The sequence below is a fragment of the Oncorhynchus mykiss genome, chromosome 6, assembly GCF_057628025.1.
Source record: "Oncorhynchus mykiss isolate SJ-2025 chromosome 6, ASM5762802v1, whole genome shotgun sequence".
Lineage (NCBI taxonomy): Eukaryota > Metazoa > Chordata > Actinopteri > Salmoniformes > Salmonidae > Oncorhynchus > Oncorhynchus mykiss.
This window is the reverse complement of record NC_143027.1, coordinates 13,610,049-13,633,395: the sequence shown is the minus strand read 5'-3', so window position 1 is coordinate 13,633,395 and position 23,347 is coordinate 13,610,049. Positions and strand designations below refer to the sequence as shown.

The window sequence follows — 23,347 nt, the reverse complement described above, 5'->3', positions numbered from 1 at the left end:
AAAGCCAGGGTGTTATCAGGTAAGCCCGGCCTTGCTGGCCTCCCATATGTTGACATATTACACCGTGGGGATGTCTACTAAAACATTTCAGAATAATACATTACCATATTAGTTACATTAATTTGGTTGGTGTAGGCTAGATCTCCCGATGACTTGACGTCACTCTGTTTGTAAACATTTTTGAAGGGATTACGGAATGAATTAGTTGGCGCACGCATGCTGGTGACGTTATGTTTGGACCACTGTGGAGTTTTAAGTGTCCATAAGCAACAGGTTAACTCTTCTCTGACTCAAAACACAATTGCAATTGGCCTTAATGACAACATTTGCCACTGACAATCACAAACATCCCTATAAACTTCTCAAAGGAAATTAAGCTATAGCCTTCTCTTCTCAAAACCTCAGCACCTTCTCCTCGTTGTCTCGACTCAGTTAACTCGTTTTACGCTTTCCCTTTCAAAATCAAACTTTCCTTTCCAATCTCCTGGGTTTCTTTTCCGCTACTGTGATTACCGGAACGTAAACATACACTGAAAAATAGCACTCTTGGGTTTAAATGTCACGTGTTGATTAATTTGTTGTTAATGACAGCCGGAGTCACACACACACACGCATAGGCACATCCTTTCCTCTTTCCCTTTCTCACATATCCCTCCCCCTTCTCTCACTCTCGCTCTCTACTTCTCCCCTCTCCCCTTGCTTATCCATTTCACTCAAACGTGCACACACACACTGTGCAAGAGAGACTAAACCAAAACAAGTCTTACTTTTTTCGTGAATCTCCATCATAGTCCTTGATGTTCCAGCTTCTCTGAGCCGTCTCTCTTCACAGCCTGTAAAGTCTGAAACATTTGAGTTCGACACAACATCTCGCTTTAATTAATATATTTCTGGGCTCTGTCCCATAGACTATACCCAAAAGCTTAGAGTGAAGTGCAGATTGAGACATATTGAGCCCGCTTTAAAAGGATAATTTCATGTGGGAGGTTGGACACAAAGTTTGGACTCGTGACTGGCATTCCGGAGGGACATGCATATTTTAAAACAACAAAGCAAGATAGAGACGGGGCTCCGGGTGGGAGGGGAAAAAACTCGGAAAGAAGTTACTATCTGATGAACAGCTGTCATTGTTGGGCAAGTCTCGAACGGGTATTAAGATATAGCCTACATTCCCAAAGCCCCTGTCGAATAATTATCATCGACTGCCCCTCGACGATTATTATTTTTTATCTCACGCTTCAATATTTGTATTTCACAATTACCCTTTATTTCGTATAATTGGCACTTTATATCACCACCATGTTGTAAACACAACGTTTAGCCAATTAGGCTTGCATAAGTTAATAATATAAAATCCCAATGCATTGTAGCAGTGCCATCCATGGTGGTTGATGTTCAGCAGCAACTCAATGTCCTACATTGCGTAAAACTGGGTAGAATCTTCCCTTGAGGACGTAGCCTATGGTGAATCCACAATTGTCTTCAACGTTCTGACAATTCACGTGCCAATCAAGAAACATATGTTGCCTTATAAAAACACCAAAAGTAGTCTATGTGAGAGTTTGGACAACTTAGTTGACCATGTTACTGTAAAGGCACACAATTATACAATCATAATTAGCCTACATCCAAATGCTGTGATTTATAGGTTATAACTAGGCTACAAGAGTTTAAATGCCTTAGCACTAGGCCCATTAATGAGTGATAAAGATAACAATTCACCGTCTTATTTTCTATAGGCCTATCGTTAAAATGACTTCTATTGTATGTGGAATCTGTTCAAGGGTAAATGCTTAGAATGTGTTCACTGTGACGAAATCCTTCCGTTGAAATGAAGGGTATGGAGACAAAAGGAGAGAGTGCATGGTGTAGAGCTGGATATCTCTGTTAGTTGTCAGCGTTAGTCCATGGGTATGGAATGCTAATGAGTAAAGGGTCTCTCTCTCTGTCTCACCCCCTCCCTTGCTCGCCCGCTCCCACCCACCCTCCCTCCCTCGCTCCCTCTCGCTCTCTCTCGCTCGGGGAGAGCAGCGGATCGATAGCTGACCTGATGGTTTGGCCAATGCTTTATTTATCTGGCCAGGCAATGATATTATCAGCCTTGAACGTTATATACAGCAAACGTCTTCCTAAATCAACACAAAGGGATCGCTTACACAGCGATCTGTTCTCGCAACCGACTCCCTCGCTGTCTCTCTCTCACTCACTCACACACGCCAGCTTGCACATACATAAACGCGCGCGCACGCTCGCAACACACACCGCACGTACACACACACACACACATACATACATACACACACAGGCGTCCCCTTATGTTACGTTCACAACTGGACATATTTTATACCCCTGTAGTATTGGATTTGATCCATGTCTTAAAGCTTGTCTATGAGGTCTGCGGACGGCAGAATTATACTGCGATCATTGAGATTGCACAATTGAACAATTGTACGTCATTCTAGGTCGACTACATATTATCACCATTTCACATAGAAAGCAAACAAGCCATTTTATGACACACAAGCAGACATCCATGCACTATATTTAGAATGCTAGGCTATTTCCCACTGTGCTGTTTTCCACCATTCACCAGAAGTGTTAGAATTGCCAAGCGATGATGAAAAACGCAATGTCCATTATCGTGTATGTCTATTCATTATGCATAAGCCAATACCTGAAATAAAAGTTTATAACATTGTCATAGCCCATACTTGAGAGGATCATTCACGCATCCCAAAGCTTCAATTTGAAAATATTTTCTCAAACTGTTTGTCAAAAGTGACTTAACGTAGGCCTAACATTGGCGAAATTAACGGATGTTACCCCACACAAGCTTGTTATTGCCGTGTGACTGCTCAAGACGTGTGGAACCATTGGTTGCATGAGGTTTTGGAAATAGGGTCGCTGACAACTTAGGATAATAAATGTTTCGCTTTCAGACAGATATCTCAAACGTGAAATCGCACCCAGCTGCTTGTGCAAGCAAACAAATAGCCCCGTGTTAGGAGTCATTCACTTGTGGTTTGATGGATGAAACCAGACAAAGGTAAATTGTTATTTAACTCATTTGGGAATAACACTTTGGTAACCAGAGTTTCCGAAATGACCGAGACACAAATGGGACCTATAGTGTGTTACAGATCCCGTTGCCTTACCCACTGTCATCAGTCAAGTGCAACAATACGATATGATAGAACATCCCAATCGTGTCACACGTTTATTTCTTCTTCAGAAAAGCAGCTAAAATACCAGCAGCATACAAGACCCAGAGAGACCATTTGTATACCATGTTTGAACGTTGAGTGATCTACAACTATGAAAGACTTCTGCCTGAAAACACATCATCCCAAACACTATAGGCCTATGAGGTTAATGGAAAGCCGAATACCAAACTAGTATGAGATTATATCTAATTGTTGCATATTTACAACAAACCTCTTTAAATTGACCTAACTGTTGGAAAATGAAAGCAACACACCGTCGATTAATAAATATCACTTATAGGTCTACCAAACTGTAGCCTATCATATCATTCCTGCTTGTAGTGAGTCATACTGCTTCATTAACTAGAAACACATGGCTCGAATTATGTTATTTTGAATTGATTTATATAGCCCGTAGTGTAGAGATTGTACAACATAATGCGCTCAGCAAAGGATGAAAGTTAGAATTCTAGAGGGGTTTAGAATACATTATGTGAGAACAACTAGTTAAAAGCTGCATTTAATATGCTGGTAAACAATTTAGTCGAGGGCTGTAAATATAGGCTGGAATTGATCGAGACTCGTCATCAACGACACTATTTTCAGTAAATGTTATATTTTTCTAATTAAACATCTCTTCATATGCGGGTAAACATAAACTAGGATATTAGCCAAAAAAACTAATAAATATAACACATACAACCAGATTTATAAAATAAAATATTTAGGGGGACTACAATCTAAGAAAAGTTGTGGAGTAGGCCTAGGATATGAGCTAAACTTCCAAATTAGCCCAAAAGTCTATTTCTTTTTCCAATAAGATTAAATGGGTAATTTGTAAAATGCTAAGGTATAATATGTACAATTTGGCTCTCATGTGTTAAAATTAGTGTTTAAACTATATAAAAAAAATGTGTTTAAGCCTATTAATTTAAAGCAAAACTACAAGGGCTCATTCTCCAACTGTGAACTGGCCAACCGGCCAACATGCTCATGCCATTGTTAGTTCATAATTATTGATAGCCATATTATTACACATTATTGAGGACATAACACAATTAAGGGTTACGTTGATCTGAGAAATACCGTGTTGAAATATTACCAGAAGCTATATGGGATGAACACTGCTTCAATCATGACCACAGGTCGACCATGATCAACTAAGGCCTGCTCATCTTTTGACCAGATGAGACCATGATAACTAGACCGAATAGTTCTACTCCTGTTTTCAAATCTGTAAAACGATTAGAGATAGGCCCTCATTTACGACATTTCACAACTTCACTAGCTTAAGCAAAAAATAAGTTACTCGTAAATGAATTAATCAGGGAACATACAATCAAATCAACCGCCGCCACGATACGCCCCCATCCAAACCGAAAATGGTGATATAAATACAATTAAGACATGTGGCTGTCTCCGTTCAGCTTCCATCCTCACGCTAGCTTTCATCGTAGGGAGATCGTTCAAGAAATTGGACGTCTATACATGTCCTCATCATGCTACTATCTCAAGATCGACTGCAAGGCAAAGGCTACAAGACACCGTCTTCTTCCTCCCAACCCAACATATCCCAAGCTTATGTCCTTATTTGAGTCTGATACAGTATGTGTATTATGCATATGAACAGTATACTGCGTTATTTCTGTACGTCAGAGATCTGCTCTCGGGTCCACATTCTTTGTAAAGGGCAAACAGACATTGTCACGCAAGAGACATGCAGCCCCTGTACACGAAGCTACTATACACTGTGCAGACAAACATCATAATCCAACACGTTGAGGACTTCGTCGATGCATTCATTATAAATGTAGGCTATAGGCAAGCCAAGGCTACATACACGCTGATTTCCCTCCGCATATTTCCTCTCTCATTTGTCACTGTGCACTCCGCGTCTGTCTCTCTATCTCTCCTCCACTCTCTCTATTCCAACACAATACATCACATTCGATGTTTCTATCGTCTGGCTTACATGCTGTAAAATACATTTTCCAGATTGATCATGCATATCACATCTGTTTTACAGCGAGTGCAATCCTTAGCTAAAACGCATGTCAATATTGAAACAATTCTATCAAAGGGTATATATTTTTAAACAGGCGAATGCAGATGTTTGGAGACAGTCATAGTTGAATTGAGAATCCCCTTGATTAAGCCACAAGAGGTAGGCTTGTGGCTTAATGAAAGCAATGAAAGCAAGAGAAGCTCAAGCGTTCATTGCTGTCTGGGAAAGTATGAAACATTAATGCGCTCACAGGCAGCGAGCAGCGTCACCACTGTCTAATTCCGCACATCGATGTGTTTATACTCAGTCGTGAGTGAGCGACTAGGTGAAACAGTAACATATAGCTAGCTATGCATTGAGTAGCCTACCAGCCATCCAATCTAAACAACGCCTGTTCTATAGCATAACATGATATTGTTATATTTTCCCATCGTTCGCCAAGCTCCATTGGGAAGAATAGAGGCAAAATGCCTATAATGAAATAGAATTTGGAGTGTAGTATGCAAGACAACACTTGAAAACGCACATATAAGGCAAGCGTAGCCTAAACATGTGTATGAAGATGAGTGGCATTATGCTATCCCACACAATAAGCGTCAGTGCATCTCGATCTTCAGAAGAACATTCTTGAGAGTGAGACATTGTTGCCTATTTCTTTTTTAATAGTACACTCACCATCACACAACTTCATCAACCGACCCTTCTGCAAAAGCTGCATTATGAAGTAAGCAAATTGAAGGCAACAACCAATAAAATTCAAGAAACAATGAAAATTTCAAGACTAAACAAAGAAAATGTATTTGAAATGATATATTAAAAGTGCTTTTGATTTTCATGTCTCTCCTTTGACTGATGATCGACTCCTCAAACACTCATAACCAGGAGCAAGACGTCCTCTCGTCAAAATGTCCACGAGGTCGGTCTGCTGTTGCAGGTCCATAGTTCAACCATCAGTAGTGATATTGTCATAGCGATTAGACTTGTATCTTATTTGTCTAAATTTCTTTATTTTTCTGTTTTAAATTCCCACTTCAACTTTTAATTCTCGGAGAACGTAGCTTCGACAACATATATATCGCACTCATAATAAGAAGCAAAAGGTTATATAAAAATTATTAGTATAGAATCACAGAAAAGCTGGTTTAGAACCAGAAAAAATACAAAACAGAGGGGTACATAGACACAGGACATTTCTTATAATTGCTTGGAAACATTATTTTCCCGCTAAGTCTTGTTTTTCATTTTATTTGTTTGTTTGTTTTTTTTTACAAAAAAGGAAAATAAAGACTAGTATTTTACAAAATGAAGAGTACTGTTCTTGAAGATGAGAGTGGATTTAAACAGGTGTAAGTCCAGTTCCATATTTTCTGTACATAACGTATTCCATCTCAGATCTTAGTCCCAGAAGACAAAAAAACAACAACATGTCATGTCTTCCAATATGTTCAGAAAATGTCCTATATATAGTCTTCTTGTACGGGATGCTGAATTTTGGTCCTTTTTCTCTCTGTTTGTCACTCTCATTCGGATCATTGGATGGACATGTAAGGCCAGTTGAAGCTGCTCCCGGATAATAGCATATCCCTGATGAGCGTTTCAATAGGGGTTTTACCTACCAAGCGGACGAAGAACAGCTGCTCAATTACCGATGAGGAGACGGTGCGGAGAGATGGAAGCCGCAGCAAGAGCTTGCCAAAGCGGCTGGGCTGGTTAGGGTACTGGCTCCTCACGTATTCCTCCAGGGCGCACTGAGACTTCTCCTGCAGGCTTTCGATGTGAGCCGCATCTGACAGGCCGCAAGCGTCTGTGCAGGCAAAAGAGAAACACAAAAGAACCCTGGTTATCGTTCAACATCAACGTTACGTGTTATTGACAAAGTGAAATTAACAAACACACTGCCCAAACATGCTACGTCACCTTGAGTAAGAGGAACTGTCATATAGAATAAACAAGGGCGATCTGTTGAAGTGGGGAACGCACCACATAGAGGCAGATACCTCTACACGTTCATAAACCAATCAAAACAAAGAATATGCAGCTAACGGGCATGGGAAATGGTGTGCAGCATACGCCTATTTATTGTATAGCGTTTTGCAGTTCCAATCGAGGGAGCAGGGGGAAAGGAAGGCAGGCCCACTCGTGGTTTCTGACTCAGGGGACACAATTCAATGGAAACGTATAAAATACATTGATGAAAGTGAAATTGCAATGGTTATAATATGACCTAATTAAGCTACTCTCGATAAACTGTTAAGACATTTCACCGCTCTTTTCTTGATATACCATGCTTGGCCTGTTTTTCAATGTAGCCTAGTAAAGGCCCTGGAAGCAATCACATTTATTAGCAGGGGTGAGGTCAATAGTCGCGCAAAAAACACGTAAAAATACGAAAAGGAGCCAGCACAACAACACATGCGACATGTGTTTTGTTCGTAGCCTATATAGTCGGGGGTTGTTCATTGCACATTGGCCTAAATGGAGAAATGCACTCAACGTTAATGTCTTCAGATATGTTTGTGCATAGTAGTCTACAAACGAAACTGTTTATCGCACAGGCCACGGCATACTGCTGTGCCTAGAAATCTGCATTAAACGGCTGTGCAGGGCCAAGCATAATTTGGACCGTTATGCATAGGCCTGACGATTTTGTATTAAGCCATTGCTTTGTAACAATACATTAAACACCGGACAATGGTATCCGAGAGGCTTTTAAATCTCATCTTGATTTCTCAGGGCGATAACTCACTACGACCAGACACAATAACCTTATGAACTCACGGACTACGCGGGGCCAACGCGGAGATCTTGGGTTGATTTACTATATGATCTTAGACGAGGCAACACAGTCCCAAATCCGTTTGGATTAACTTTGATAGTCTATATTTAAAACATAAAACAATTAATCAGGGCGAAATAAATTACGTTTTAAAACATCTTGCAAATATAAACTTGTGAAACACAATGATTAAGCTCAAATCATATCGACGACTGAGCTTCAGCGAATGCATGAGCCAAAAGAAAGCTCGTGAAAGGGTACCCCATAGTTCACCAAACATAGAACTAACCCTTGCGTCATAATACAACCTGAAAATATCTGCACATAAAGACATCTATTTCATAGATTCACATTGAATAAGTATGTGAAAACAGATTATGAAAAATATCCTACAATGCATAACTGGACATAATATGAATCATAAGAACACAACGACCTAAACTAGGCTACCCCTATGGGTTTCATTTCTGAAAAAATAAATAAATGTCAACACAGTAAACCTTGACTACAACTATAGTTTGTTACGCATGTTGCCTCTTGCTAAAATGGACAGAACCAAGGTTAAATCTAGTCATCTTAAACAACTATCTCTGTAGTTGTATTTTATGTTAAATTGGATATAGCCTAATAACGTAACAACAACTTGGAGCAAGGCACACAATGTCGTCATGTTATGTTAATGACTAACAGCCTAGAAAAAAATAGAAAAAAACATAAATTCGCATTAGCAAAGGTAGGCTATAGGTAAACCAGGAGGGCTTGATTGGTCATATAAATGTGCCTAAAAGGGCACAGTCACATGTAGGCCTACAAAACGAGAATATAATGTTTGTATGCTAAGGACAGAAATGTCCTCACGGGCAGAAAAGGCAGTGGTAAGGTCTTCATGTCACTAAGGAGGGCAAACTAGAGGACTAGAGGAGGTTTATTGGCCATGGTCAAAACATGTTCACTGGTCACTCAACCTGTCTGTAGGCTATACAATCCTCACGATTTAAAAAATAATCATTACAAAATACTTTATATGGATATGGCTAATAATATAATAGCCTATAACATAATATAATATGCATAATATAATATAATATGAAAGGAAATATATTTAGCTATTCAGAGTAGGCTATAGGATATATTTAATAGGCTATAATTCAGTAAAGATGCTAATGCTAGGCTACTTTAGGCTAGGCTATAGGTGGTCACCAAGCATAGTGTTTTTTGAGGACATCGAGAGTGAAAATATGTTCTAGAAAATAAAATAAAAACACATATTACAAAACACAATGATGTTCAAAATGGTACTTAATTGTGAAATGTATTGATTGAAATAATGCTATTTAATGAGAATTTGTTCACTTCAAAAGAGCCACATAAGAGCTCTTTTGAGTCACGGTCGATTTAGGCTTCTTATCCACTAGGCCTACTTATTCTCCATTATCCTTATGCGACTGCTTGCAAATGTTAATGGCAGCAAGTGTCCACAATCAAACCCCAAATATCTATATTATTACACGCGACAGGAACGGTGACCTTGGCTCAGCCAGATCTAGTAATGACCGGTCATATGTAGACTATGCCTTCTTTTCAAAATGTGGGATTCTAATATTTTACAAGAAAATAATTGTGAGAGGAAATATCTTTAAACTAAATACATTCCGAATCTATCTCAAGCATACTGTTGTTCTGACAGAAATGTATAGCAGAGTAAAACAATGACACATTAGGCTATTTAATCAGTATTTATTTGAATAGGCAGCTAGGGATTATTTCCTGTTTTCCCAAGACACATGTTTGTGCGCGCAAAACAGGAAAATATGTGCCGCAACTCGTACATAGCCTACATCAGGTGTCACACCGCAATTCTGCCTTTCTTTATGCATATCATGTATTATAAAAACGCCTGTTACATAGACCAAACACTTCTGTAGACCAGACTTATACAAAATGTAATGTGATTCACTTTTTATACTGTCCCACAGTTATTAAATAGTATATTGTCTTTCAATCTATTCCTACGTGGGAGTAAAATACACATACAAATTACGTTTTTGAAAGTCGGTTTGTTTACTTCTCTTATGCTCTGAGTAACACACAAAATGTATCACTGTGGATATTTGCAGCAAGCCATTGTCAAAAGAGCATGGAGTAGCCTGCACTAAACAGCCATGGCCTCTGTGTCAGTGTTGTTCTCCCTGTCTACCCCCTCACTGCCCGCCTATTACAGAGGAGGCCTCAGCAGCGGCATGGGAAACACTCACCTGATGTGAAGAGTACTATCGCCTTGATGCAGCTGTACTCTGCCGAGTCAACGTGGAGGGCCTTGAGCTTCTCAACCTGCTCCTGGAAGATTCGAATGTGATCCATGAAAGCCACGACTCGGTCCGCAGACATTGGAGAAGCGTGGAGGCCTGCCGCGGCGAGCAGAGGGGCCACATGCAAAGGCATGGAGCACTGAGCCGCGTTTAGCACAAACAATTCGCTCCACGTCAGCCTGAGAAGGGACACCTGGTCGGTGATCTGCAGATCTGGAAAGAAAGGGATGTTCCTCGCCCATTCCACGGCGCTGAAGAGCAAGCGAGCTGCCAGCTCGCATATGTTCTCAATACCCATGATATTGTTGGGCTGCATGCATTGGCTTCCATATCGGGACGTCGGGTAAGGCTCAGCCCGAAGCAATAACGAGATGTATCCGGAGAGATAGCAATGGCCGTTCAGAGGGTCCCCGTTCGTCAGCCCGTACTGCCCTGGGTTCGGCTGGGTTGGAGGCATTCGTCCTCGCTGAACCGCTGACAAAAAGAAAGAGAAGGAGAGGAAATGTGCATCCAGAACTGATGAACATTGTTGCACGTGCAACCTATGCCGAGAAGCATTAGGCAAGCTAGTGTTTTCTGCTCTGAGATAAGGGAGTAACATTTCCCATCACAATCTAGTTCAAACTGTACATTACATAGTGTGTAAGATTGTGTGTTGTTTAAATAAATAATCATATTTTCAATATCTAAGAGTGACCGTAGCCTACATGCTAAGTGTTGCACTTTATACATAAGTATCGACTAGGCACGCATCTAGATTAACACACACACACACACACACACACACACACACACACACACACACACACACACACACACACACACACACACACACACACACACACATTTAAAATATCTAACATAACGGATGCTTTAATACAGGCCTACAATGCCATTTAGACCTATGCTACATCTAGTTGTTCACTGCAGCCCATGTGTCAGTTTCATTTCGTCTAATGTATTCCTCCATTACATATGTGTTATGCTGCACTGAAGAAGAGTGGCAAAAATATAACAAGCACAATAAGAGTAAACGCCTTCTAAGTCTATAGTTCAGTCGAGGAAGAATCTTTTAACAATGTGCATTAAGTATAATTGGTCTAATTGTATTTTTGTTGACAATATTTTGGGGGGATAATATTAAATAACATGTATGGTAATTTGGTGGTTAATTTAAAATACGTGTTTTGCTATAATTTGTGCTCCAAATAGAGGGAAAGTTACGGCCTATCATACATTACGAGGCTAAACAAATGTGTACCACACAAATTCTCTAGCATTAACGTCAGCCTGCTCAAACTGCTTAATCTGTCTAGTCAGCATATGGAACAGGGAGACGATGTGGTTATGTTGTCTGTTCGCCTTAAAGCACAGACAAACCAAACACAAGTCTATCACTACACATGTAAGGACGTGCATTAGCATGCATGTTATCTCTCTCTCTCTCTCTCTCTCTCTCTCTCTCTCTCTCACACACACACACACACACACACACACACACACACACACACACACACACAGCCAAATAAACAGCTGCTTTGTTTTAGCCTACGACTCGTACCGGTTCCCTATCTTTTGTAGCTGCATTGCATTTGACCCTCTCTATAAGCTAAATGCGCACACATACACATCCCCTCAAAAAACATGGTTGTGCAATGTGCTCAGCCGTATGTATGTGACCTTTTATGCAACATGGCAGCCCTAGTTGTCAATGAAACGTAGTACGCATCATCATAAGTGCCATTAAAAAAAGATATTCACCTTCCCGCCGCATTCCCACTTTTAAACATTTCTTCAGCCGACAGTATTGGCACTGATTTCGGTGGTGTTGGTCAATGGGACAGTTCCTATTGGCACGACATGTATACGTTAAGTTCCTTCGGACACTCCTCTTGAAGAAACTTTTGCATCCCTCGCAGGTGAACTGACCATAGTGCTTGCCGCTCGATTTGTCTCCGCAAACAACACATTCTATATGCTGTGCGCCACTCTGTCCAGAATTCTGACTCCCCTTGTCTCCAGCAGTCCCTGGTGTTGACGGCGGTCCTGGCTGACTTGGGGTCTGCGGAGTGTGCGGTGCTGCCGACGCCGCCTGCTGTTGCTCCCTCGCCGGCTGAGTTGCTGGATTGGGGCCGCTTGGAGGTCCTCCGACCACGTCTTCCTGCGGATCTCGCCAGACGCTAACTACCATTGCCATATCTCGGGCCCGGAAAGTGCTATAAAGCGAACGGATCGCTGGGATTTATAAAGCAAGGGGAGAAAAAATATCTCAAACACAACAGTGCAAAGTCAAATCGGAAAAAACAATCTCATAAGAGAAAGAAGGGAGCAGAACACGATCAATACATTGAAAATACAGGAGGCGATAGAATAGGCACCCGATCAGGATATGCAAGTATCGGGAGGCCAGTTCCAATGTAAATTGCAGTCAGCCATTCAGTAACCCAATCTTGAAGAAAAAGCGAGCCAGCCGTAACAAAAAAAAAATGCTGTTCGTTATAAAATAGCCAGAAAGGAGGCAGGAGCGATTCACATGGGCGTAGAAACGAACATAAAATAGATGCGATCCAAAGTGCTGCGAGAAATAAATTCCCTTCTCCTTTCTTCCTCGCTCCTTACTCCCGTCTTCGCTGTTGGAGGGGAGGAAAAACTGAAGAGCGGAATTTTACATCTATATTCTTAAATACATTTCATTTCGACCAGCAAAAAGACCGCGTCGCCGAAGTGCCCGTGTAGTTTCACCTCTCCAGTACAATGGAGCGAAGGCAAAAAGATAAAAAAAACAAAAAACAACAACTAATAGAATATGCAAGAAGGAGAGCCCCAAAATTGAATGCGTTTAAACGGGAAGACCAGCAGAGCAATGTTTCCGAAACGGGGATCTGCGCGAATGTCTGTATATAGTGAACTTTGACACTACTATTGAAACTGACACGTTTCTATGGAGATCGCTACGCCTTATATGGTGCTCGTGTCAAGGAGCCAAGAGAGGGGCTGCTGGCAACTGATAATCAAAGGCGACTGACTGGCCAGAGCCCTGCATTGAGGGGAGAGAGAGAAAATGGGAGGCTAAGGTTAGCCAAGCCTCTTTCTCTCCATTGGTTAGAGTCCTGGTTCCTTGCTACCTACGACTGGGGTCTCTGACAAGCACAATTTACATTGAGCTCGCCCTGCGCTGCTATTTACTTTGAAACCTGATTAGTATTAGTCTATTGTCACAAACAGAGGAGGAAACCCTGGATAGAATGGCCGAAATAAGGGTAAAAGCGAGGACAAAGCTTTGTGCACGTGAAATAAACAAACGTGCTAGGCGAAAGGGACTGGCATAGAATTCCTCAAAGTTTTAAAGGGTTTGTTTGGGACTACCATATTCATTATACATGCGGGGGACATTATTATTGATGTATCGTGTGTTTTATTATAGCCTACAGCATTTGGTGGTGTGTAATACTGTATATGCTTCAACTTTACATTTACATTGTCAAAATTCGGGTCCAAAGTTACTGGATCAAATTAGGAAAACATAATATGTAAGAAATTCTGCATAATATATATTTCGTGTTAGAATAGGCAGACAGGGTGCGATGGCGCCAGCGAATCTCAAAATTACATCGACAAATAACAAATACTCTATAACAGTTGAGGTTTTAAGGCCTACACAATCACTGAACGGGTGTCATATTATGTTTTATAATGACAATAATTCAAAATCATGTCAAGTTGTTTGAAAATTGCACGGGAATTCCGGCTTTTTGCATGTGGATACTGAAGCCTGCATGCGTCTCCAACTCAAAAATGTCTGGATCGGTCTGCCATCTAGCGTACAGTATACAATTACATCCACATAGTAATGCATAACTCACTGTGATCATGCATGTAGTATTCTTATCAACTTTGTAAAATCATAAAGACAAGAAATAAACTCATGAAAATTGCTTTCTTTTTATTTATATTTTTACAGATACTGTGTTCCTGATGAAGATTTCAAACGGAGCAGCTGGTGCCTGTTTTGTAGATTTAGGAAAGACATTCCAGGGTAAAATCACTTAAAATGAGTGGAACTTAGCACAAATAACATTGACACGGGGTAGTTTGAATATGACAACATTTCGCCCACATGGTAACCAAAGCCACCAGAAGTGTATTCAGTGTGCTTACAAGCCTGGTGCGCCGACATGCATCCCATAATAGCCGAACTTAAATAGAGTATAGGGTATGTGAAAATAAAGTGAATAGTTTATGAATACCTTTGTTATGTCTGTCCGAGTGTAGTCAGCTATTAAAAGATAATGGAGCGCAAATATGCAAGTACCCCCCTTGTTAACGCATAGGAGGAATGGGTGTTTTTAAGTATTCAACAACAGAACTCTTCCCGTCCCTGTCTCGGACACTGCACGGAGACTCCCGGTCATGTCTCCAGCTCTTTGAAAAGGTGAAACGAATAAGATTAAAATGGACAAAGAATTTTCTGTAAGTGTATCATTAAGATTTTACTCCACAGATCGGGAAGAGAGCTGGACGGAGAGAGAGAAAGAGAGAGAGGGGTGACAGTGAATGAGAGCAGCGAGAAGAAGGCTATAGCACGAAAACAGGAGAGAAAAAGAGAACGTGGACAGCAGGGTATTAAAAGAAGAAGCACTCAGCGACAACTATTAGGCTATAGTGGATGGGAAACATCGGTACCTGAATTTGGCAAGTACAACATTTATTTATCTTCCACCTATTCACAAGAAGCTCTAAAGGAATGAACAATACATTCTAGCCTCGCTACACTACCATGCAACCCATGTAGGCAACCGTTATCTAGTTTATCTGTCTAAATGTCAAACAAGCACTGTTAGGCTACATTCCAGGGTGAAACTTTTTAACTGTCCTTTCCTTGACATCTTTACTGATTTGCGAACCCGTTTCTCCGTTTAAAACTGTCGTCAGCAATATATACGAACATCGTTGATGCTGTTACCGCAATTCAGGGAACCCTTTCCAGGTTATGTGCATCTCACCTGTGCAAGGCTATTTGTTGTATGATCACATAATGAAAACATCGATAGCAGCCGGTTTCTCATCGATAGTTTCAACGGATTAAAGGACATTTATACGACTGAGCTGGTGAGGCATAGTACAGGAATGACGATAGTTCTTGGAACACTTTCTGTCTGTTTTGTTTAGTCATATGAAAATGTAGGGCATTCATGATAATCAAATGATTATTATTTAATTGCAAAGTTTGCAGATACATTTTCAACCCCACTATGTGAGATAAGCAGAATATATTTTGTCAATTTAAAAGCAGTTTTTACGATTATTTGGTAGATAATTGATGCATACACACAACTTACATCGAGCGATAATACTGACAAAAGCATAGGCTAGGCCTATATGAAATACGATTTTGGCGAGACTATATTAAACTTCGATTCCCTTGTGTCTCAGATTTTAAGTTGATGCTATAAATGCCACTTGAAGTTCCACATGGCAGGAACTTACTATTAATGTCTATGTTATAGTTTGAGTTAGCCTATATTCCCTAAAACAAGACGCATATAAATATAATTATGTGACATAATTATGTGTTATTACCAAAAATATCAAATGCCATTCGCAGTGCAGTATAGGCTATATTTGCACATGTGGCCTATATGAATCAGATCATGCATATGGTTTGCTGAGCATCTACCGTGAGTTAGAGGTTAAAATAGATTAGATATAGGCCTACGTGGGCTTCAAATATATTTAAAAACATAGGCTAAATTAGGCTAATTTCCAAGTGATGCGGTCTCTCTCTAACCGTTTGTATAACAAATAAATAAATGTCAGGGCAACTGCACCCCATAAACACGTTTTCGCTTCTGCAAGTAGTCAATCGAGCGTTATGAATTCTTGGACCAGTTGTGAAAGCAATAAAAGGCCATGATAGTTTGACCTCCTACTTCGTGAACACGGGGGCAAATATCAGCCCATCGGCATTTCAGATAATTAATAAACACGTTGAAGGAAAATAGCTAATAATACAATCCTCATTGGTTCAGTTTATGTAGGCGCTCCAGTATAGGGAATCTATAAAGTCACTACACCGTTCAAAGCTTCCAGCTCCATCTATTGCTTTCCCTGACGTTTTAGAGGCCTCTGTCGAAATGCCTCCTATAAAAACAAGTATTACATTTCTTCAGGAAAGGGTAACACACGATCTATGCTTTTCCCATCCACGCGCACCTTTGAGCATCTGCCCATAACTGAACAGCTAACTTTCTAGAAGAAATGGCTGTGGTGTGTTGTTCCAAAAATATATAACTAGCCTATATTTCTGCCAAGAAAAATACAAGTGTAAAATAACTACGAAAAAGTGTAGAGACGTTTCATTAACAAATGAGGTGTGCTGCTGTCAATTATTGACTTAATATGCATAATAGCCTATGTTACATGTGCAACTACATATAACAAAACATATATTTGCTGAGTGAGTTCCAATAATTACAAATGAGAAAATAACTTAAATTAACATAACTATGTTTTAACAGAGAACAGAAACCTCTGAAGGCAGATGGTTCAAAAAAATCCTTCATCTGCGTCTTTTCAAACTTTTCCCCAATAGTGTATCACTGAAATTATATAAGATAGACCTGTTCAATAGTATACTTGAAACAAGTATTGCCGATAGCTAATTGTAAGATGTGTATTTGTTTTGATGTGTTCAGTGTAGCCTGGTTTTGTTATAACTGGCTCTCAACTTTGAACCACATTTACAAATGCATTTGAAAAATAAATGTTGCATAATGAATTACATAAAGACAAAATGAAGATTGCCAGTGTTGCTGCTTTCTTCAGACCCGAGCTGTGCGTTATACTTTAATGTTGGGGGGTTTGCTGAGAGCCCCCTCTGCTCTGAGTCGTTACGGGTTGAAAGAGAGGAGGAGGAGGTTTTTCCCCAATCTGATCCCTAACTATTCGGGGGCTCAGATTGGTGTGAAAGGGACGAAAAGGTCACTTGAAATCGTATTTTATCCGCAGCCATTTTCTCTATGGATCAGCAACTTTGAATAGACATCATCTAATCGCTCTTAATGGAAAAGCTATTCGTGAGAAATAGGGAAAATATTTTAGAGCCTCACCACTTAAGGTCGCTATGTTTAACGCAGGCAGCTTCGACAAAATTACAGACAGATCAAAGTAGCTAACAGGTTGAGTTGGGATTGTTTCTTCAGAGTTTTATTCACCGGTCAAAATACACCATGATGAATGAAGAACCACACACTAGGATTCTGAGGCTACTGCCACGGCTATAATTGTAGACAATTGAAGCCGAAATGACTTTTCCAATTAGCTTTGTGGTTGAAGTTTAGTTAGAGGGACTGTCAGTTTACTCGATGGGTAATGGCTTTATCGCTCACAAAACCATCATATATTTAGAGCACATGTGCTAATTACATTAAATGGTGTCAGAGACCGAGATCATAAATCCATTAGCACTGAAACTCCTCATGTTTCTGCTGTAATATTGTAGTTCACCAAAAACCCAACTGGATGCACCAGTAGCGACATCAAAGTAAACACATTTTCTGAGCTGTTAACGTGGTAAGACGGTGAAAGTGACATAAACGACGCGGTTCTGTATAAGAAGGGGTCAAATGAATACGTACGGTAGGCCTATAACGAAGTATAAAGTGTGCTTCACGCCATTCAAGGCAGACAAAATCATTCAAAACACATATAGTGTCTTAATGTGGTAGCCTATATACGCCTAATACCATGGTGACGAAGAAAGAAGACATTAGCAAAACATAGCCAAATCATAATTTTGAATGGGAGACGATACCATATTAACTAATGCAACCAATGGCCAAGCACTTATAGGCAACTTGTGATAGCCTACTGTCAATGTCTTGAGACTTTTTAAATCACATCAATCCATATAATATGAGGACAACCCTTTACCCCACGTTAAAGTGCTTCAAAAGTTTTAGAAATTAGCCTGGTTAAATGCAGAATTCCATTTTCTCTACTACTCGACTACTACATCGATTCTACCTAGAGGGACCAAGGCAACACGAATCAGGGTTCCAAACGCAGTGCATAAAGGCATTTCACCCGTAACAGTAATTTATTTCAGGGAAACAGGAGGGCAAAGGTGGAATTCTCGAGAAATTCAACAAGTATACATGAGCTTCTGCACGCGAATTACTTTTCATCCTATCGCCACATTATCCGAAAACACACTGTAGATAGACCAAAGACAAAAAGTCAGAACAAGATTATCTCCCGTGCAAATATACAACCCGCACATAACCATTTAAGGAGCAGGGTTATTATGAAACTGGAGTAAAGAGAGAAAGGAAAAGACAGAACATAGACAAGTGGCTTTTCTCATTTGTTCTCCCTGAAACTGGGAGGTGAAATAAAATATGACATTTCCAACTTGCCTGCGTCATTGCGCATCTTTTGAAGTTAAATGAGTGGCATCACCTCAAGTATCCATAATGGTTTTCTTAAACCAACACACAGCACGCGCTCAATTAGAATGTTGTCTGTCTGAACCGCCACCATGCTGTAGCCTAATAGGGGGTGACTGAGCACGTTTAGACTAACGGTACATTAAGACAGAACAAAATCATTCTCAAGTTACATATCATTCATTGTGATCATTTCTCATATTTTATAAGACACGATATCCAAACGCGTGTATAGCCTAATTTGCATGTAGACATTCAGTTTCCAAACAGTAAACGTTAAGTGAGCCATAGGTTAAGTAAGATACTGAACAAATTAATTTGAAAATCAACGATATCCTTTAGGAAACCAAACATGTATGAACACGAGACATGTTAAATAGCAAAGTGCATCCACAAACAGTATAAAAGATGACTGTATCTACCTATCATTACACCCCACCCCATTTACATCGAACCAACGTGGAATAGACGTTGAATTGACATCCGTGCCCAGTGGGATTGTACTAATCATGCAGATGAGTGTCATACAAATAATAATAATACTAAAATAATGTCATTATGGTATTTTTAACACACGCAAGCACGCATGCGCGCACACACACACACACACACACACACACACACACACACACACACACACACACACACACACAGAGCCTTCGGTATCTTGAATCTTATATGGGGGGTGTAATCATTAGAGAAATGGATGCCTGCAAAGTTTGTGAAATGATCAGAGATGTTAGCTGGATCTGAACATCCTGAAGTCCAGCGCTAGTGATGGGCTAGTCATGGGCTAGTGCTAGGCCAGTGATGGGCTAGTGATGGGCCAGTGATGGGCTAGTGCTGGGCCAGTGATGGGCTAGTGCTGGGCCAGTGATGGGCTAGTGCTGGGCCAGTGATGGGCTAGTGCTGGGCCAGTGATGGGCAAGTGCTGGGCCAGTGATGAATCAAGAACATGAAGATAGAGAGCCTGCACTATTCCTGTTCCAAGTGTTGTAATTGCTTGTAAGACAGAAAACAGAGACAGTTTTGGCCACGATAACCTTTTTAAGGTGCTGTGATGACAAAGGCACAACAGACCATATATTTTCAGATTGATTTGGAAATGGTGTGTGTGTATCTATCAGTGCAGGTGTGTGTGTGTGTGTCTGATCAAGTAATTCCACAGCTATTGGCTGACTATATTATCTGACTGTTAGAGCTACGCCGCACCAGGGGCAGTTTGACCCTTTGCTCGTCTCAACTGGATGTGTGATGTGTGCTGTGTGATGTGTGATGTGTGATGTGTGCTGTCTGTATTCCACTCCTTAAATAGGGAGCAGAATACAAATGTACGTTGTTTGCTGCAACCAATGGAAAATAAAGTTGTCTTGTACTGTATTGAATCTTTGATATTGCTACTCTGAGCAAGGCAGTTAACCCACTGTTCCCAAGCTCACAGTCTGTCGTTCCCTCTCTCCATAAAACTCAAAATAAGTTTGTTCGATGTTTCTGCCCAAGGAAAGCCAGAGGGGTCAAAATGAAGAAAATATCTAAATTCAAAATCAAACTGAACTTTGGACCAGACAATATGTTATTACTATATTGCAATAGTCATACGACATGCTTCTGTATGTGTTTTCATCATCAAATAAGGAACTAATTGTATTTTTTCCTGACAGGGAGTGAGCGGCTGTGCAACATGATCGTGCCATGTAAGTTCCACTGCTGCTACACAGGCCCTGTTCACCAATTCACTGAGACATCTCACTAGCACTAATGGATTCATGGATGGAATAATTTACCAAAAATATACATTTATTATATTGGTATAACTTCAACACTCCCTGAAATTAGATCCATAATATCATCTTGATCCCTTGAACAGGGCATGGCCAAAGTCAGTCCTCATTTTGACTCAGGAAGCCAATCAAAAGGCAGCATGAATCACGCATGGCCAATGATAAGGCTGTTTGCTCAAGAGGCTCCCACACGTCCTCCAGCTAGCTCTTATCATCAATGTCTCTGTGTTGTTTTTTTCTCTCAGATTTAAATGAACGTCGTGGCAAGTCCCCCTTCCTTTGGAATAAAGAGCATCACCGTGTCACACGGTCAGAATCGACAAGTCTTCTCCTAATGTCATCTTAAGAAATAATAAAAAAGGAAGAAAATACTGTTTATCAAAACTCCAGGTTAGGTTGGTACTCCTGTGATTTATGGATTGTGTACAAGGTAAGGATTGCTACTAGGAGCTTGTGTCTGCAGGTAAAGCGCAAGACAGACCAACGTGCACAGCGGCCCGAGCGCGATAGATCACCAGCTGGGTGTTAATGAACAGTGGCGATTCAACATGTAGAATCATCTTGAAATGAACAGAACATGTCCGATGTTCTGTAGTAAGAGCTGATGGGAAGGCCACCAGCTGCACATGGACAACAGTTGCGTTGGACTGTCTTGGCCTTAAAAGACAGGTACTGTCTGCAGTTGAAGATATCTACTGTGCTTTGAGTTATGCCTGCTCTTCTGCCCTCACTGCCCTGGCCTGGCATGGACCCAGAAGACATATCCTTAACAGAGTGTATTAACCTCACTCAGTTAACCTTGACCCCTTCTACCCAGCAGCTCACACAGCCCTGATGGTCAGTGGAAGCAGAGTAGATTCATTATGAGGATGGTGTTGTTGCTTTTAAGAAGCTATACATGAAATAACATTCTCAAGACCTAATGTATTTGTGATGCCATTAGTGTTAAATTGTCAATGTTCTCATTGTCATATGTAGAAATGAATGTGCAGCTGTATTATACTGTGCTGGGCAAAAGGATTTTGACATAGCTGTGCCTCTCCTTCACTTAGATTTTCATTTGTATATGTGTTTGTGATTCTGTGTTTGTGTGTGTGTGACCACACGGCAAGTTTACCTCGGGTGACCCCCGTTGACCCGAGGCATCCCAGCGGAGGTCAAGCCTTGACAAATGAGTTCAGGCGCAGAACAGCAAACATTCCACAACATGTTCTTCCTCAACAACTCCCCCTCTTTCTCCCTATCTCTCTCTATACTCCTCCTCTGAACATCTATCTCGTCAAAAGGTTGTAAGAATGAGCTTATCACACATAAACATAATGGCAGAAGGTTGTGGAAATGTTCCAGAACATGAACTTCAGAGGAAGACAAACCTTAATGCGCTACTTTTATGTAATGCTCTACAAAGTTCTGTCTTGTTTACAAATGAATAAGGAAAAATAAAGGGATGTTAGTCGAAAAAAGCTAAGTAAATCCATTGGATGTTAGTATTAAACTACTCTTTATCAGTGTTTGGGGCTTCAGAACTGGGCAGTGATGTAGAGGCTGAGAAAATATGTAGTGTTTAAACAGGATGTGTAGGCTGTAGCATTTCTGGCAACATATCCCTCCCCCCCCAATCTCTCGCTCTCTCCCCAGTTTCTCTCTGATTTGCCAGCATGCTGCTGTCACCTGTGTCAGGCTATTGGTATTCTTCTTTGAGAGGCTCATTAAGGTAAGTGGCACCCCCCATTACGACGACAAGGCGAGCAAAGGTTCCTCTTGTCCCGCGAGTCCCCCAGGGAGTTATCCTACCATCTCCTCTACCCCAGTCATGTCTACTACTCACTACATTTTTTAAGAACACATGAGGTCGCCACAGGTGAACCACTACGTCACAGGCAGATCCATACTGGAACAGAGGAAGCTAATGCAATGCAGTGCTGGGATACCCTACATAAATCATGATTGTGTGTAATAGCATTACTGTCAGAGAAAGCAACATAGCACATCTGAATAAAAGGAACAATAAATATCAGTTCTATTTCTATTTGTTTTTTTTTGGTATTTGAATTGATTTTCTTGTGTTGTCTGATGCTACACACTGCAATAGAAGAAAGCTGCATGTATCTATGAAGGGAGGGATGATTCCTGGTGTGGGTCATGTGCTTAGATCTCAGGTCTCTAGTTGGCTGAACTGAGGTGTACCAATGGCACATGTACTGTAGCTGCCATATGTGCATGAGGCTCTAACCTTTGTATGGCAGTGTTGTTTGCATTTCCACTTGTGGAGGGGGGGTCCTTGTAATGCTGTGGGTGGTGACACCTGGCCTTTTCATGGGTGGGCCTGGGACCGAGCCATTGGAATCTGCAATGCAACAGAATGCATCATCACTGGAACAATGCAACAGAATGCATCATCACTGGAACAATGCAACAGAATGCATCATCATTGGAACAATGCAACAGAATGCATCATCATTGGAACAATGCAACAGAATGCATCATCACTGGAACAATGCAACAGAATGCATCATCACTGGAACAATGCAACAGAATGCATCATCACTGGAACAATGCAACAGAATGCATCATCACTGGAACAATGCAACAGAATCGGATGGAATTGGAACAATGCGATGCCACATGGTGAGAATGTGCTCAATGTGCTCAATGTGCCCTCCCTACCTCCCTTCCTGTCTCACTCCTTCCCTAATCTGCCCGCTCTATCCTAGCATTAATTAGCAATACACAGGCTATATGTCCACCGTAAATAAATGATCAAGATCACCTATCAGTCTTCCCATTAACCTGGAGGGGCATAACAAGCTGGAGGCAGGAGGAGAG

At 40.8% G+C, this 23,347-nt stretch overlaps 1 protein-coding gene and 1 long non-coding RNA gene across 4 annotated transcripts; one reads left to right on the top strand and one right to left on the bottom strand.

Annotated features, from left to right (window-relative positions):
- Positions 1-5,849: 5,849 nt before the first annotated feature.
- Positions 5,850-13,588, bottom strand: LOC110525299 (nuclear receptor subfamily 2 group F member 1-A). Its single transcript, XM_021605307.3, has 3 exons — positions 12,055-13,588; positions 10,240-10,767; positions 5,850-7,012 (listed from the first exon to the last, which is right to left on the bottom strand). The coding sequence occupies exons 1-3, from the start codon at positions 12,488-12,490 to the stop codon at positions 6,738-6,740; spliced, it is 1,239 nt and encodes a 412-aa protein (XP_021460982.1). The 5' UTR covers positions 12,491-13,588; the 3' UTR covers positions 5,850-6,737.
- On the top strand, positions 13,450-22,538 carry LOC110525301 (uncharacterized). 3 transcript variants are annotated; one of them, XR_005052023.2, is made up of 5 exons: positions 13,450-13,643; positions 14,255-14,329; positions 14,795-14,985; positions 20,402-20,434; positions 20,767-22,538. It is a non-coding gene; the product is annotated as an uncharacterized LOC110525301 (long non-coding RNA). The 3 variants fall into 3 exon arrangements; XR_016496932.1 differs by having other exon boundaries at positions 13,469-13,553; XR_002473733.3 differs by having other exon boundaries at positions 13,478-13,643; positions 14,255-14,725.
- Positions 22,539-23,347: the final 809 nt, after the last annotated feature.